Source organism: Hesperophylax consimilis, chromosome 8 (assembly GCF_061612785.1).
Source record: "Hesperophylax consimilis isolate HC1 chromosome 8, BYU_Hcon_1.0, whole genome shotgun sequence".
NCBI lineage: Eukaryota > Metazoa > Arthropoda > Insecta > Trichoptera > Limnephilidae > Hesperophylax > Hesperophylax consimilis.
Genome location: NC_142843.1, coordinates 17,297,446 through 17,312,087, shown reverse-complemented (window position 1 = coordinate 17,312,087; position 14,642 = coordinate 17,297,446). Strand labels below are relative to the sequence as shown.

The following is a 14,642-nucleotide window of genomic DNA, read 5'->3' as shown; positions in this document are numbered from 1 at the left end:
AAAAGAAAGGTGAATAAATGTGCAATGTAAGAGACGACCTTACGCAAGGGATTTATCATACGGAGGAATGGGAATGGTTGTCAGAAGTGATCGATTCGGAAGGTAAAGGGAGGGACGGACGTGTACACCATTTAATTCGACAAAAGGCGAGTTGCGAGTTCTATTTTCACACGGAAGAAAGAAGACTGAAGGTAGGCTGTAGGAAATATCCACGAAAACGGAAAGTTAAGAGGAAAATTTTGACTAGTTACGCGTAAGAGGATGTCTTAGCGCACTAAAGGAAAGGTCATCAGAACACACATCACGGACCAAATAGGAACGCAAAAAAAATTTAAATTAGAAAAACAGGTCAATTCTGACGGATTAGAAGGCACCTAGCAGATGAGGCGAACTTGAGAATTTCACCAGTACGGGCCTGTGTTGTGAAACGGCAAATGCCCATTTTTTCTGAGAAACGCAGAAGTATAGACCTGATAAGTTTTAAGTGACACAGAGGATATTGGGCGAGAAAGATGGGGCCGTAGCGCTTCTATAAAGGTGGGATTGCAATGACAAACGTAATTAATTACTGTTATAAAACGTCGTGCGGGGGCACAAATGGGATAGTTCGTCACAAGTCGCCGAGGACCTTTAAGGAAGTATACGCGCCGCGCTACGAGGAATTATCACTTTGGTAATTTATTCTGGACTTAGAAATTTTCTGGTCAAAACATACAGTTCAATTCAGTGTTTGAAGAAATTAGACTCAGTGTCCTTGACGTAATAATAAATTCAGGTTGAAAAGTTTAATTGGTTTAAATTCAGTAATTAAAATTAATAAGCCTTAAACTTCCTTCTCGAATAAAGAAGAAAGCGATTGCTATGATTTAAATAAAGTCACGGATTATAAATGAATTGTGATTAAAATTAATAAACCTTGAAATTCCTTTCGAATAAACGCGATTGCTATGATTTAAATAAAGTCACGGATTATAAATGAATTGTGATTAAAATTAATAAACCTTGAAATTCCTTTCGAATAAACGCGATTGCTATGATTTAAATTAAGTCACGGATTATAAATGAATTGTGATTAAAATTAATAAACCTTGAAATTCCTTCTCGAATAAAGTTGAACGCGATTGTTATGGATTTAAATAAAGTCACGGATCATAAACAAAAATAACAATCAAAAAATAATAAACCCAAAATTTCTTCTCAAATAAAATAGAACGCAAGAGTTAAGATCTCTCGCTTCACTTTGATGAAGTCTCGGACTAAAGTTAAATTTATAATTGGAAATCTATATACCTAAGTGTCTTGCTATTGCATGTTAGGCTCGATCGAAGCCGTGTTACAACAAAATTACTTCAATAATTACTAGGTTAGGGAGGGAAGATCAAAGTACATTCATTACGGCAAATAACGAGAGTAACACTGTAACGAGTTGAAACTACTCGCCCCGGTGTCTAGCGCTTGCAAGAACTGATTAACTTAAGAAGCGTGCAATTGTGAACACAGCGACGGCCGGGTACATAATCATAGACATCAGAGATTGCAAGCCAGTTCTAGGGAGATTGGAGAGCGGTCAGGACGTGCGTCACGGAACGGATTCCAGAGAGGTTTGCGCCATTAAACACGTGAGCGATTGTCATCATGCTAATTTAGATTTCACAACATGATTTACTTTAATTTATAAATTTGTTCTTCACAAGATGATTGGGAAGAGCTGGCGCCCTATGTAATCAAAACAAGTTTAATATTTGAGATGTGTAACTTTATCCTTTTAATTTTTAGTATCCACAGATTAGCATATTAGAATTGTAAATTCGCATCACTAGTCAGATTTAGTTTAACGATCTGAACACGCCCTGATTTTAATAATAAACGTAGAGTCTCTTGCTGTTTAACTTGATAATAATGTAATTTAATCGATGATAAAGTACTTTGATAAATAACCTCAATAAATTTTGTTCTTAGCATCCACACTATTCTTTAATTTCAGATTCCCTTATTTAATATTGTGCAACACATGATATATATATTTACACACCTTTCAGAAATTTCACACCAATAAATCTCGGTACAACACAATCAAAATTAGGAAAATAAGGTTGGGGATATCTCAGGAGAAGATAAAATATTAGGTATAAACTTAGGGTAAATCTAGTGGTATTCGCGAACACCCCGCCAAAATGGCAACGGTTGTGTAAAACCCAACCTGGATGTTGTTATTTAGCGGATAGGGGCTTGGTAAGTGTTTTTTATTTCCAATTCAATACAACCAAATTCCCAGATTAACTTGGAACGCGCGGAGCTGATATCTGCCGACTGAAAGCTACTACTAATCCACTTTAATATGTACATAAAACCAACATGTCAATTTTCAGGATTCCCCGACAAGATCAATATTATTACCCTCAAGCCTTACCCCATTCCCAAATTTACCCCTCGACTAAACTTCATAGTTGGGTAATGTCTGATAGTGTCGCTGCAAATCCGTATCTCAAAAATACGGACTAGACAGAAGGATTTTTTTTCTCACGCTATCACGTGAGAGGGGTTGCCAACGTGGGCGGATCGGACCAACGGAGCGCTGGGGGCCTACTCCCTCTGACGGGGCCGTGTAGGGTTATTGGGCGCGAAAGTGGAATGGAAATAGTGATGCCAACTGGTAATGAACGAGGACATGGCCTGCAGTTGGGGCGTATAGGATGAAGGCACTTTGGACGTCTGTGAAAATCCACGTGGAGGGGCGACGGCGTGAGATACGTGGGAATAAGTCCGCAGCGCTATCACATTATCCAATGGTGTCGACCGGGAAGCTGATGTAAGCCAACTGGAACGCTCCCTTGGCGGAATTACAGCAGCTTCTTTGAGGTGAACTTTAGGTCTGACGGCACGTGGGAGATTGAGCTTCATCAGGCAAAACCTACACGACACACTTTTCGCGTTAGTATCATGATATGGGATGCGATTACCTTCCCCATCTAGACTCAGTAAAGTAGTTCGTCTGGAGGAAAGGGCGTTGGAGCGATTTCGGAAATGGCGTGATGACTTAATTCGCTTTCTCTTGGACGTGAACGGATCCGATAGGTCAGGGTACCTTTATGAAATGGGTTGCCAGCTATGGGGTATAGTCTAGCCACGTCGGAGTCAGCGTTTGATTTCTGATCACCATCCACCGTTCTCGTATTTGGTCAGTGGAGGAGCCAACGTAATTTGAAAAAAAAATATTTCGATCATATAGTTTACCCTTTCTCCCCCCCCCCCTCTCGTCCCTTCCCTATAAAAGATTGAGTGTCGAGTAACAAAATTAATATATGTTAAAATAGATGGAGGCGACCCCGGAGCTGAGATACCGAAAGCCGACGCTCTATGCATGTCAATACTGTACTATACTAATTTGTGCAATAACGAAACTATTTCATGTTCTCGGTTTATTTAGGGTCAGGAAGAAAAATTGCAAGCGATTACCACTGTATTAGAGTTAGGCGTACTGCAGGGGACAGAAGTAGGCTAAACACGCGGTCTTATAAGAAAGTTTAAAAAAATTTCAATGGTAAGGGGATCATTCACTCTAATTTAAACGAACCAGGATTACCACAAATATATGCATTAATAGCCCGTTCATATCTCATATGAATTTCAAAACCAAAAAAGAAACACAACGCTGAAAAAGGGGCATTATTGCGAATTAAATCTTAAGATCTTTGCCGTATGTTCCATACGGGGATCGAAAGGCTTAGCTTGGGTTTCCTCTTAAGGTAGTCCTTTTAAAGGGCGCCACCAACAGCTTAGGAAAATCGAAGGACAACGACCAGGATGTTACAACATTTTGCAGATCAGACAGGAGAAATAATCATTATTTTAATGTAGGTATAAATGTAGCAGGACGGAAACATTACAATCTCCACCACCATATATATGATACCATATATATATATACCATATAGATATCAGTTCTAAATCGCCTCTGAAGTTTTAAAAACTTCACTTGAAAATTTTAATTTTGGTGTCACAAAGCAACACATACAATTAATTAATAATCTATTATGAGTGACTGATTGTAATCAAATTAGATGGAAAGTTTTATAAATTCTATTCAGTATAGTACGCCATATTAATCTGAAAATTCATAATGATTTTAACTTGTTTAATATTTTATACAAGTTAAAAGCCTTGTTGTTAAATATTATAGGGGGAAAATAAATAGTTTACCTGGTGGAATGTAAGTGGTACTAGTGAATAATTATCTAGCCGTATTGGAGGCGGCATTGTATCGGCGTCAGTAAATACAATAAAAAATGTGGCCCCCTGGAGCACTACTTCCAAGCGTAGGAAGAAGCAAGCGGCATTATTGTCCCTAAAAAAATACAGAACAATAAACACACTAATTTCCAATTATTTAAAAGTAACAATTTGTGGGTAAGTAAAAAAAAAAAAAAAAAAAACCACTGAACAGATAATACTGATTGAAATGTGTCTGTGTATGAGAAGTAAGCATAATATTCGCTTACTTTGGATGAAATCGATCAATCATTTTCAAATATCTCTTTGTTTTAAGAGATCTGACATCAATTTCATTAAATGTTTTCAGTAAATTGGTGACACTGGTTTCCTTTCAAATTGGTAGACTACACTTCACGGGATTCATTGGAGTTCAGTGGAAATAATGATCTATCTAATAATGATGAAAACAATATCTTACCTAATATTAATATGTAGTGAATGGTTAGTGTCAATCCGGAATCCGCCTGACCAGTTACAGTTAGGCATATCCAAAAGCCGGACGCATAACAGTTGATCACGGTCCTGCCGCGGCCAGTGAAATGGCATGGAACATCCTGGAACGGCGCTCACGTGAGAGGCCACAGCACCAGGATCCGCCTATCTATCTAATAATGATGAAAACAATATCTTACCTAATATTAATATGTAGTGAATGGTTAGTGTCAATCCGGAATCCGCCTGACCAGTTACAGTTAGGCATATCCAAAAGCCGGACGCATAACAGTTGGTCACGGTCCTGCCGCGGCCAGTGAAATGGCATGGAACATCCTGGAACGGCGCTCACGTGAGAGGCCACAGCACCAGGATCCGCCTATCTATCTAATAATGATGAAAACAATATCTTACCTAATATTAATATGTAGTGAATGGTTAGTGTCAATCCGGAATCCGCCTGACCAGTTACAGTTAGGCATATCCAAAAGCCGGACGCATAACAGTTGGTCACGGTCCTGCCGCGGCCAGTGAAATGGCATGGAACATCCTGGAACGGCGCTCACGTGAGAGGCCACAGCACCAGGATCCGCCTATCTATCTAATAATGATGAAAACAATATCTTACCTAATATTAATATGTAGTGAATGGTTAGTGTCAATCCGGAATCCGCCTGACCAGTTACAGTTAGGCATATCCAAAAGCCGGACGCATAACAGTTGGTCACGGTCCTGCCGCGGCCAGTGAAATGGCATGGAACATCCTGGAACGGCGCTCACGTGAGAGGCCACAGCACCAGGATCCGCCTATCTATCTAATAATGATGAAAACAATATCTTACCTAATATTAATATGTAGTGAATGGTTAGTGTCAATCCGGAATCCGCCTGACCAGTTACAGTTAGGCATATCCAAAAGCCGGACGCATAACAGTTGGTCACGGTCCTGCCGCGGCCAGTGAAATGGCATGGAACATCCTGGAACGGCGCTCACGTGAGAGGCCACAGCACCAGGATCCGCCTATCTATCTAATAATGATGAAAACAATATCTTACCTAATATTAATATGTAGTGAATGGTTAGTGTCAATCCGGAATCCGCCTGACCAGTTACAGTTAGGCATATCCAAAAGCCGGACGCATAACAGTTGGTCACGGTCCTGCCGCGGCCAGTGAAATGGCATGGAACATCCTGGAACGGCGCTCACGTGAGAGGCCACAGCACCAGGATCCGCCTATCTATCTAATAATGATGAAAACAATATCTTACCTAATATTAATATGTAGTGAATGGTTAGTGTCAATCCGGAATCCGCCTGACCAGTTACAGTTAGGCATATCCAAAAGCCGGACGCATAACAGTTGGTCACGGTCCTGCCGCGGCCAGTGAAATGGCATGGAACATCCTGGAACGGCGCTCACGTGAGAGGCCACAGCACCAGGATCCGCCTATCTATCTAATAATGATGAAAACAATATCTTACCTAATATTAATATGTAGTGAATGGTTAGTGTCAATCCGGAATCCGCCTGACCAGTTACAGTTAGGCATATCCAAAAGCCGGACGCATAACAGTTGGTCACGGTCCTGCCGCGGCCAGTGAAATGGCATGGAACATCCTGGAACGGCGCTCACGTGAGAGGCCACAGCACCAGGATCCGCCTATCTATCTAATAATGATGAAAACAATATCTTACCTAATATTAATATGTAGTGAATGGTTAGTGTCAATCCGGAATCCGCCTGACCAGTTACAGTTAGGCATATCCAAAAGCCGGACGCATAACAGTTGGTCACGGTCCTGCCGCGGCCAGTGAAATGGCATGGAACATCCTGGAACGGCGCTCACGTGAGAGGCCACAGCACCAGGATCCGCCTGTCCAAAGAAATTAAAATTACATAAAAGCAAGTTGATAAAACAAAATAAAAAATAGTGCAAATATCTTCGCACGGTATAACAATACTAGAACGAAAAATCTTCAATTTGACAAATTGAAAAAATTGTTTAGAAAATATTTGTGACGTTATTTATTACCACTTCTTTATGAGATAAGATATGATTTTTATTCAATAAAAATGAAATGTTTGATAAAAGGTACAAAATTGTACAATAAATATGAAATATCTAAATATAAATATGTAAACATCTTCAGATTAAGAAGCACGGTATAATGATACTAGAATGAAAATCTATAATATATGACATGTTGTAAAAAATATTTTTGACATTATTTATTACCACTTTTTTATAATAAAATATTGATTTTATTTTTATCTACGCTGCACAATAAAAATAAAATTGTACAATGCATATTTTAGTAAAATGAAATTTGGCTTCTGGTAAAACGACATTTGGAGATAACAGCTCAGAAATTATAATTTTTTCTTTGGGGATATCATTTCACAAAAGAATGACCACTTTATTTTACCCTTTACCTTTTATTGGTAACTCACCTATTACCAATTTTTACATAAAGCTGACACTCACCATTGTGGTAGCGTAGCATTTCTGCGCAAACTGTAGTTGGAAGGAGGTGTTGTTATGTATTTGGAAGCGCGGCGATATGGTGCATATATTGGTGTGGCGGTATCTTCCACGTCCTGGGCGAACAGCAATGCCGACCAGCAACACTCGCTCTGTGATGCTCGCACCGATATTACCCACCACCAGCCGGCGGACCATGATGCCCGATCCCAAGCCAAACGAGGAACACCACTGACAAACAATAAAATATATTACTTCATTTATTATTATTTTATGTATAATATGGGGTAGGTTATTTAGTAAACACTTCTGTTATTCTGTAGGGAGTTTTATGATTGCCAACTAACGTCTAGCTCGGACGATGATCTGGGTCTAAAGAGGCTGAGTGAGAACACACAACTGTATATGAAGGCTCATCTTTGCCACCTCACTCTGACACTACTTAAATCAATTTAACGATTTTTTAATACCATAAGTATTGACAACACACATTAGAATCTTCAGAAGTGTTTTTAAAAAAGTATTAAAATATACCTGAGGCTGTCCGTTTGGAATAACACCAGCGCCAACTCTTGCCACTACAGTTGGACTACCATCAGAATCTGCAAAACTAAACAGGAGTGGGGCCACCATCCTCGCAATCTCATGCTCTTCGAATTGGCCAGCCGTTTCGGTTGGCACACCTTCTTGACGGAACACTATTGGCACGCCTGTTCGATTCACAATCCAATAAGCCGCATAAATTGTAACCTGAAAAGCATATGATTGACTCTAAAATGGGGTTTCGTACTTCAGTTATGATAAAAGAAATAGTGGTGTATAATATACATTGCACACAAATACTTCAAGATCTGATATTAACTATAAAAGAACCAGTTAGTTAATTAGAATCATGGTTTCACCTTGATTGTATCACTCCTTTTTATTGATACATGCGCACTCAAATTAAGTTTTCTGCCAGACATATCAGACAGTTTGAGACGTAAAGAGAAGGAGGCCGTTGCGGTTGGAGGAACTGCTAATACTGCAGCTCCGGGGAATCCTTCCATGGATATTGATATCTCTATCAACTTTTGGACGTCAATCTGCAAAACAAAGCAATATAAAATATAGTTGTTTAACGAAACTTATATTTATCTCTATGAATTAAATGGTTAATTTCAAAGTTAATATTGAAGTTCTGTGAAAGTCCTTTCCAAGTTCCGTTATTATACAAGTATGTACTGTGAAACAGCCGGCCCATGATTAAATGATAAGAGAACTTCAATAGAACTTTCACAGAACTTTAATTTCAGCTTTGAAATTTGATGAATTGTTCAAATTGTGAGAAACAACCTGTCCTTAGAAACTACTTCTAAGCTTCTTTTGCTCCTGTAAAGTAACAGATGTTAGGGCAAGTTGGTTTACAGTTAATGAAAAATATGTAACAATACAATACCTGAGATAATGGAGCAGTTTGTCCCGGGGCTATTCTTCCCGTGCCTTGATCACCCTGGCCCAGTTTGTAGTTTAGCTCAACTGGAAGTAAGTTCACCAGACGCACCGGAGGCTTCAATATCAGGACGTGACCAGGCTGGGGCAAACCCCTTTCTAGTGGAAAGTGTTCTCTTCGAATTATGCAGCAAAATCTAGAATAAAGAGCAATGTAAGCCAATTCATTTGTCTAACAATATTTCAATCTCTTTGTTGAACTGAATGAATCTCCATCTGTTTGGAATCTTTGTTATCTCTTTCAGGTTTGTTGCCGCCAAACTTAACCTTTGAAATGCTGAGGATAAAAATCCCATAAACAGAAAGTATTGTTGGATACGCCGGCACTCAAAGGGTACAAATTTTCGTAGCCAATGGGTCCATTTGGCGCTTGAGAGAAATATGATAAAGCAAAATCTCTTTGCATGATAACTAAAGCAGCAAAAATTCTTGAGCTGTGAACTGGAGTTATGAAATTTACACATATTTTTCCATCTGGAATGTTTATGGCAATGCAATGTCATTTCAAACATAAACTATTGAGCAATAATATCATATTATGACAAAATGGCATATTATTTGTTCTGTGTTCACTATTCAATGAGCACTAACGAAAATGATTTCGAATCAAGGGTGCAGAAACATGGATGAAGCTGGATAAAAACTAAGTTCTAGTCTCTTAAAAAATATAATTGAATAGAAATCCATGAGTTAATTGAATTGAATTACATACCTATAAGATGTTTGCGTATTTGAATGACAAACATGGGGCAGCTGCAGGGTGTCTTCTGGTGCCTGTCTCGCAGCCAGCCTCCAGTCCAGAGGCTGCGCACAGTACAGAAAGGAGGCGGGGGCCCCGTTGGCTGACCTCGCCACGCACAGGGGCCTGACCCACATGGGGGTGGGGTTATGCGACAGAGGCACGCACCAGGTGTCACCGCTTTTCACCTGCACCGAGCGGGGTGATGTGGAGGTCAACCATACAGCTAGACAATAGAATAGAAGAATAAGGAACTGGAGGGAGACTGCAAGAGACCGGCAGGAGTGAAGGTATTTTCTAGAGGCGGTCAGGATTCTTCAAGATCGATGCAGTGTTTTGTAGTACATATTTTGTAAAATGGTTTGTTATGCGCACTACTGAGAAGGCATAAATAATAAGATTTAAATTAGTTATCACCTTTCACAAAAGTGTAGATTCTTCTTGGGTATTTGTTTTTTTAACAAAAGCAACCAAAGATACATAAATTAGACAGTTAACAAAGGAAAACTATAATCATTGACAAATATGTATTATTTTACATGCAGCTTAGAAGGTAATATAAAATGGTTTTTACCAGCTTGATCGGATTACTAAAATTTATCTTTTTTTATTTATCTTTTTTCAAGGACAATTTTGCTACAAAGGAATTTTTAAATATATTGGAATACTTACACGGACTTTTAACGGCAACATTGTCTGCCCGGACTTCTATAGTTTCTGGTAACTGATTGATCAATTGAAGAGCTGAACGTACTGTAACTAGTTTACGAGCGGATCCTTCTAGGGAAACGGCAAACACCACTCGAGCTTCGATATCACTGTCCTGTAAGGTTTATAATAAAACAAATCATTTTCAATTTATTAATTAGAGTGATTATTCCGGATTACCAAAATTAAAATGATCCATCAACTTGAGTATCTAATTACGTATGAAATCTCATAAGATTCTCGAGGTTCCAAAGATTGCTATAGTTTAGTATATTGCTAGTCTACTGCCATGTAAAAAGAATGTCAGATGACAGGATACTGTCGAGGTGAGCACTCCAGTGCAACCAACCCAGAGGCATACTGACGAAAAGATGAACTAAGTGCGTAGAATGTTATTTGGAGGGCGGTGTGGTTGACAATCCTGAATGCGATTTATGTTCAATGTTTCTTCATATTCGGTTTGAACACCACATGCGACAGTTATTTTTTTAAATCATTTTTAGTGTCAAGTTAGCTATGATCTTAGATACCTGTAATTTCTAGACAATTTTCCAATATTGCCTGTTCTATCTCTGATGTTTTTACTACAATGCCTATGAATTCTTTGTTTTGTTGCTATAGTTCATATTTTATTTCCAATATTTGTTTTCCTAATTGTGGGATTTGTTCAATCGATTTTATTATTTTATCATTTTGATCGCTATTTGCGATTGCGATTTTTTTGAGTCTGCTGATTCTATTTCTATCTTCTTTTTATTTCTTTTAAAAATAAGACTAGATCGTTTGTAACAGAGGCGAAATCCTAACCTGTGATGAAGCCTTTTGATGAAGATGATTATAAACATTATATTCTCAATAGCAGAGTTATATTACATCATAAAGAGAAGAAATATCACAAACCGTATGTATGGCATGTCTAAAGAAAACTCCAACTTTGTCCACACAGACGGGAATGATGGAGTTCCAGCCATCGATGCGCACACCAAGCTGATGTAGACGCAGCTTATGTGAATCTCTGTGCCTCTGTTTTCCCCGACTTCCAAATTTAAATGCTTCCGTCTGCCCCGGAGACACTTCCATCCAGGACTCATCGGGGTCAGCCAACTGGACATTTTCACTAACACTGAAAACAAATGATGTTTATAGAATTCCAAAAAGACTATGTAACTGCATTACATACTTATAGTTCACATTGTTGCAAACCAGCATCAATTTTAAGGTCCAATGTTTAAAATTAAACCTAAAAATGAGGATCAACAATATTGTTGATCCTCATTTCAACACCATAATAATTTTTTTAAATCGGTCTTTTTTCTACGATTTCTGCATTCAAAATCAGAACCAGGGGAGTATAACTCCGATCGAAAATTGGAACTGAAGAAAAGACACGGTAATCTCCATGGCTTATGAAGTCACATTATTGACTAATCCACATCCAGCAATGAACAACAATGAATGTCTGAAAAACTGTTGACAGCTGAGTACTGGCTGAGTGGTACATCTATAGTTGTTTGATATTTTGAACTCGAACTAGGCCGTTGTCGTGGAGTTTTGGCAGATTTTAATATACTGTTTATCCGATATTAGCAAGATGTCCGTCTATTTGTGGCTCTCATTTCTCAATCGGAAGCAAAAGGCCAAGAGGATCGTTAAAAAATTACGTACTACCAACGCTTAATCTGGACATCTCCAACACAAAATAGAACATGTGTAATAAAAAAACAGGTGAGAATCTCTCATTGTTTTGTTCCTAATTAGCTAATTTGTAATAGCCTTAATTTAACTTCACCACAGAAATGAATCTATTTTCTTTTTCAGACAGTATCCGTGTTCCTGCCATGAATGTGCGTATTGTGAGGCCGTACTGGATTGTGATTATATCATGCAAGGTAGAATTCCGTTCTACCTTATTCATTTATGATTTAACCCGTATCTATAATTTATTGTCTTGCTGAAATAAAAATACTTAACATGTGGCCGAGTTTTTTATTTTCCTGTTGTGAAATTTTATAATATTTTGGGCTAATAAATGGGTATTCCGAATGAAAATTATATTGTTTAGATTGCACCTTTTTTTGAGTTTCCACTATCCTCGTCGATGGTGTGCAACGTAAAATAATGACACGCCAAAAACGTGTCTAAATATTAGCATATCTATGGTTAAATACTGTACCAATTTGTTTCATACAAAAAGCCCCAAGATATCGATCTATTGAGTCATTTATTTATGATTAGAAGAGTTTTGATGGGGTTAGGTAAGTAAATATGTACTTTGATACAAGGGTACTTATTCAAACATATTATTTAAGAATATGGCAATGCTTTTACTTAATTCTATCTGTAAATTTGTATTATTTATTTTAATTTTTACAACAAATTTATTTTGGTAACAACTTGCTATTCGGTAGACGAAAGCTATTCAAAATAACACCTCTTATTGGAAAACCCTGTATTTGTTGATATCATTATTTAAAATTCAGAATTAACAATATCATCTTCTACTGGCTACCTTTTTAACCCATTGGCATCCAAATTGTTGAGCTAGAAAATTAACCCTCACCTCCAAATTAATCTTATTGGCATAATTTTTATTTATATGTATACATAATGAAAAATTTAACTTGGTATGATAGTCCTCAAAGCATCCACCAGGCGTTTTTCGAGCAAGGTTAACTATACCAGAACTACTCGCCATTTTGAAAAATCACTACGATGCCGATCGCTAACAAAACTTAATTTGTAATTATCACGGAAAAACTTTACCGACTTATTATTGCCGACATTAATAAATGCATGTTTCATTATCTATAGAGCGATTGGTATTTAAAATTTGAAACACATTTGTCACCTGTACGTCCGTTTTCGTTTTTACTTCAGACCCGCCGTGCTAGTGTGGTTCGAGTTCGAAGACATTGCGGTACCCCATACATTGTGAAGTTGGTTTGATGCCAATGGGTTAAATGGAAACAAAGTTTGTAACCTAGATAGTGTCTCGGATATCCGATTTTTATTCCTATGGGTTACCTTGACCTTTAGCAATAAATAGCCCTTTTACCAGAGCGATAACATTATTATTGTACTTACACATCTGCAGTTGTAACAATCGTAGTGAACCACAATGTGTTACCAGTTTGATTAAGTACAGCAAACGGCACAAAGGGGGATCTTCTTCTATAACCAAGGGGACTGCTTTTTGGTGAGGTTTCTCCACGATTCGTCAGTGAATAATAGTCTTGTGTCCAGTTTTCTTTGACCAACTTATATAAATCTATGAAGGCGCTGGTGATATTAATGTTCAATGTTTCAGTTGAGTTTACTTCCATCTGAAGCCTGTTTCGTCTTAAATGGCTTGTCAGTCCATATTCCCATGAAGAATCACACCTAAAAGTAAACAATGTAATTTAAATGTATGTACGCAACATAACATGATGAAAATAATATTACGTCAAAATAATATAGTTTGAAGATCAAAAATCTGCTCTTTTCAAATTTATTGAATTATTAAACCGTAAGCTGATAAATTAATCGCTGTGCTAGATTATTTTACCAAATGACGTGATAATCAATTACTACATTGTGTATGTTTACAATACTTCACATATTTATTTAAAAAAAAAAAAAAATTTAAATAAAAACAAAATAAAACAAAAACGAAAAAAAGTTTAGTAAACTTTTCACATACCTCCAAGGTTCAATGAACGGTTCCCACCCTGATAGTGCTCTATTATAATAATCGCTGGTGAGTTTGCACTGTAACTTTCCACCCCCCGGCCCAGTCTCCCGTTCTATATCATCCGCACTGTGGGTGTCTGGGCTCAGAACCAGTGGAGGGCTTTGTGGAGATGTCATGCCCATTGCCATGGAGTCACACTCCCGCAAATCTTGAGATAAATTCATTTCAGACAGAGATATTTCCAATAGGGGCACATCAGAATCACGACAGTCATCGATTACACATATGGAGATGCACTCAGCCTTAACCTGTTGAATTAAACCAGTATAGATTTATACTTAGCAGAATGTTTATTTATATTAATCTGTATGTTTTTCAAGATAGGGAGTGTTTTTCAAAAAAACAAATTGATTTACCTGAACACAGTCAAATGCAGCCGCTGACGCATCTTTCTGTGTGTCAATCAAAGACGCAGGATAAGCTTGATAAGGAAAGGCCATGGAATGCTCAGTGAGCCACAATGCGGCTTGCTCCAAGCGTCCGTCACACATGGACAAAGCGGTAGCGCAATCCTTGGCAGAGAATCCCAGGCCGCACAGTTTCTGGATGCTTTCTCTGTTCTGATTGACTGGCAACACGCTGGGGTCGTGCGCCGCCCGGGCACTGCGAGTTTGTTGCGGCAGAGATTGGAACATCTTCAAAAGCATCCGGACATCGTGATATGAAAGCCTTACACTAAGCTGCGGTATTTGTACCTGGAAATAAATACATATATATTAACTACATCTTTCAATCATGGACCCTCACAAAGAAGAACGAAAAGGTATTGGATATTTTTAAA

General features: G+C 38.1%; 1 protein-coding gene across 1 annotated transcript in view; it reads right to left on the bottom strand.

Moving 5' to 3' along the window:
- Vps13D (vacuolar protein sorting 13D) overlaps positions 1–14,642 on the bottom strand; it is a 69,348-nt gene that overhangs the window by 16,687 nt on the left and 38,019 nt on the right. Inside the window, exons 40-51 of the mRNA XM_089634962.1 lie at positions 14,218–14,556; positions 13,811–14,109; positions 13,213–13,509; positions 11,029–11,251; positions 10,093–10,243; positions 9,394–9,646; positions 8,629–8,818; positions 8,093–8,275; positions 7,725–7,940; positions 7,194–7,421; positions 6,403–6,581; positions 4,201–4,345 (exon numbers count right to left, since the gene is read on the bottom strand). Coding sequence (XP_089491088.1) covers positions 4,201–4,345; positions 6,403–6,581; positions 7,194–7,421; positions 7,725–7,940; positions 8,093–8,275; positions 8,629–8,818; positions 9,394–9,646; positions 10,093–10,243; positions 11,029–11,251; positions 13,213–13,509; positions 13,811–14,109; positions 14,218–14,556 — 2,703 coding nt within the window. The remainder of the gene's footprint in view (positions 1–4,200; positions 4,346–6,402; positions 6,582–7,193; positions 7,422–7,724; positions 7,941–8,092; positions 8,276–8,628; positions 8,819–9,393; positions 9,647–10,092; positions 10,244–11,028; positions 11,252–13,212; positions 13,510–13,810; positions 14,110–14,217; positions 14,557–14,642) is intronic.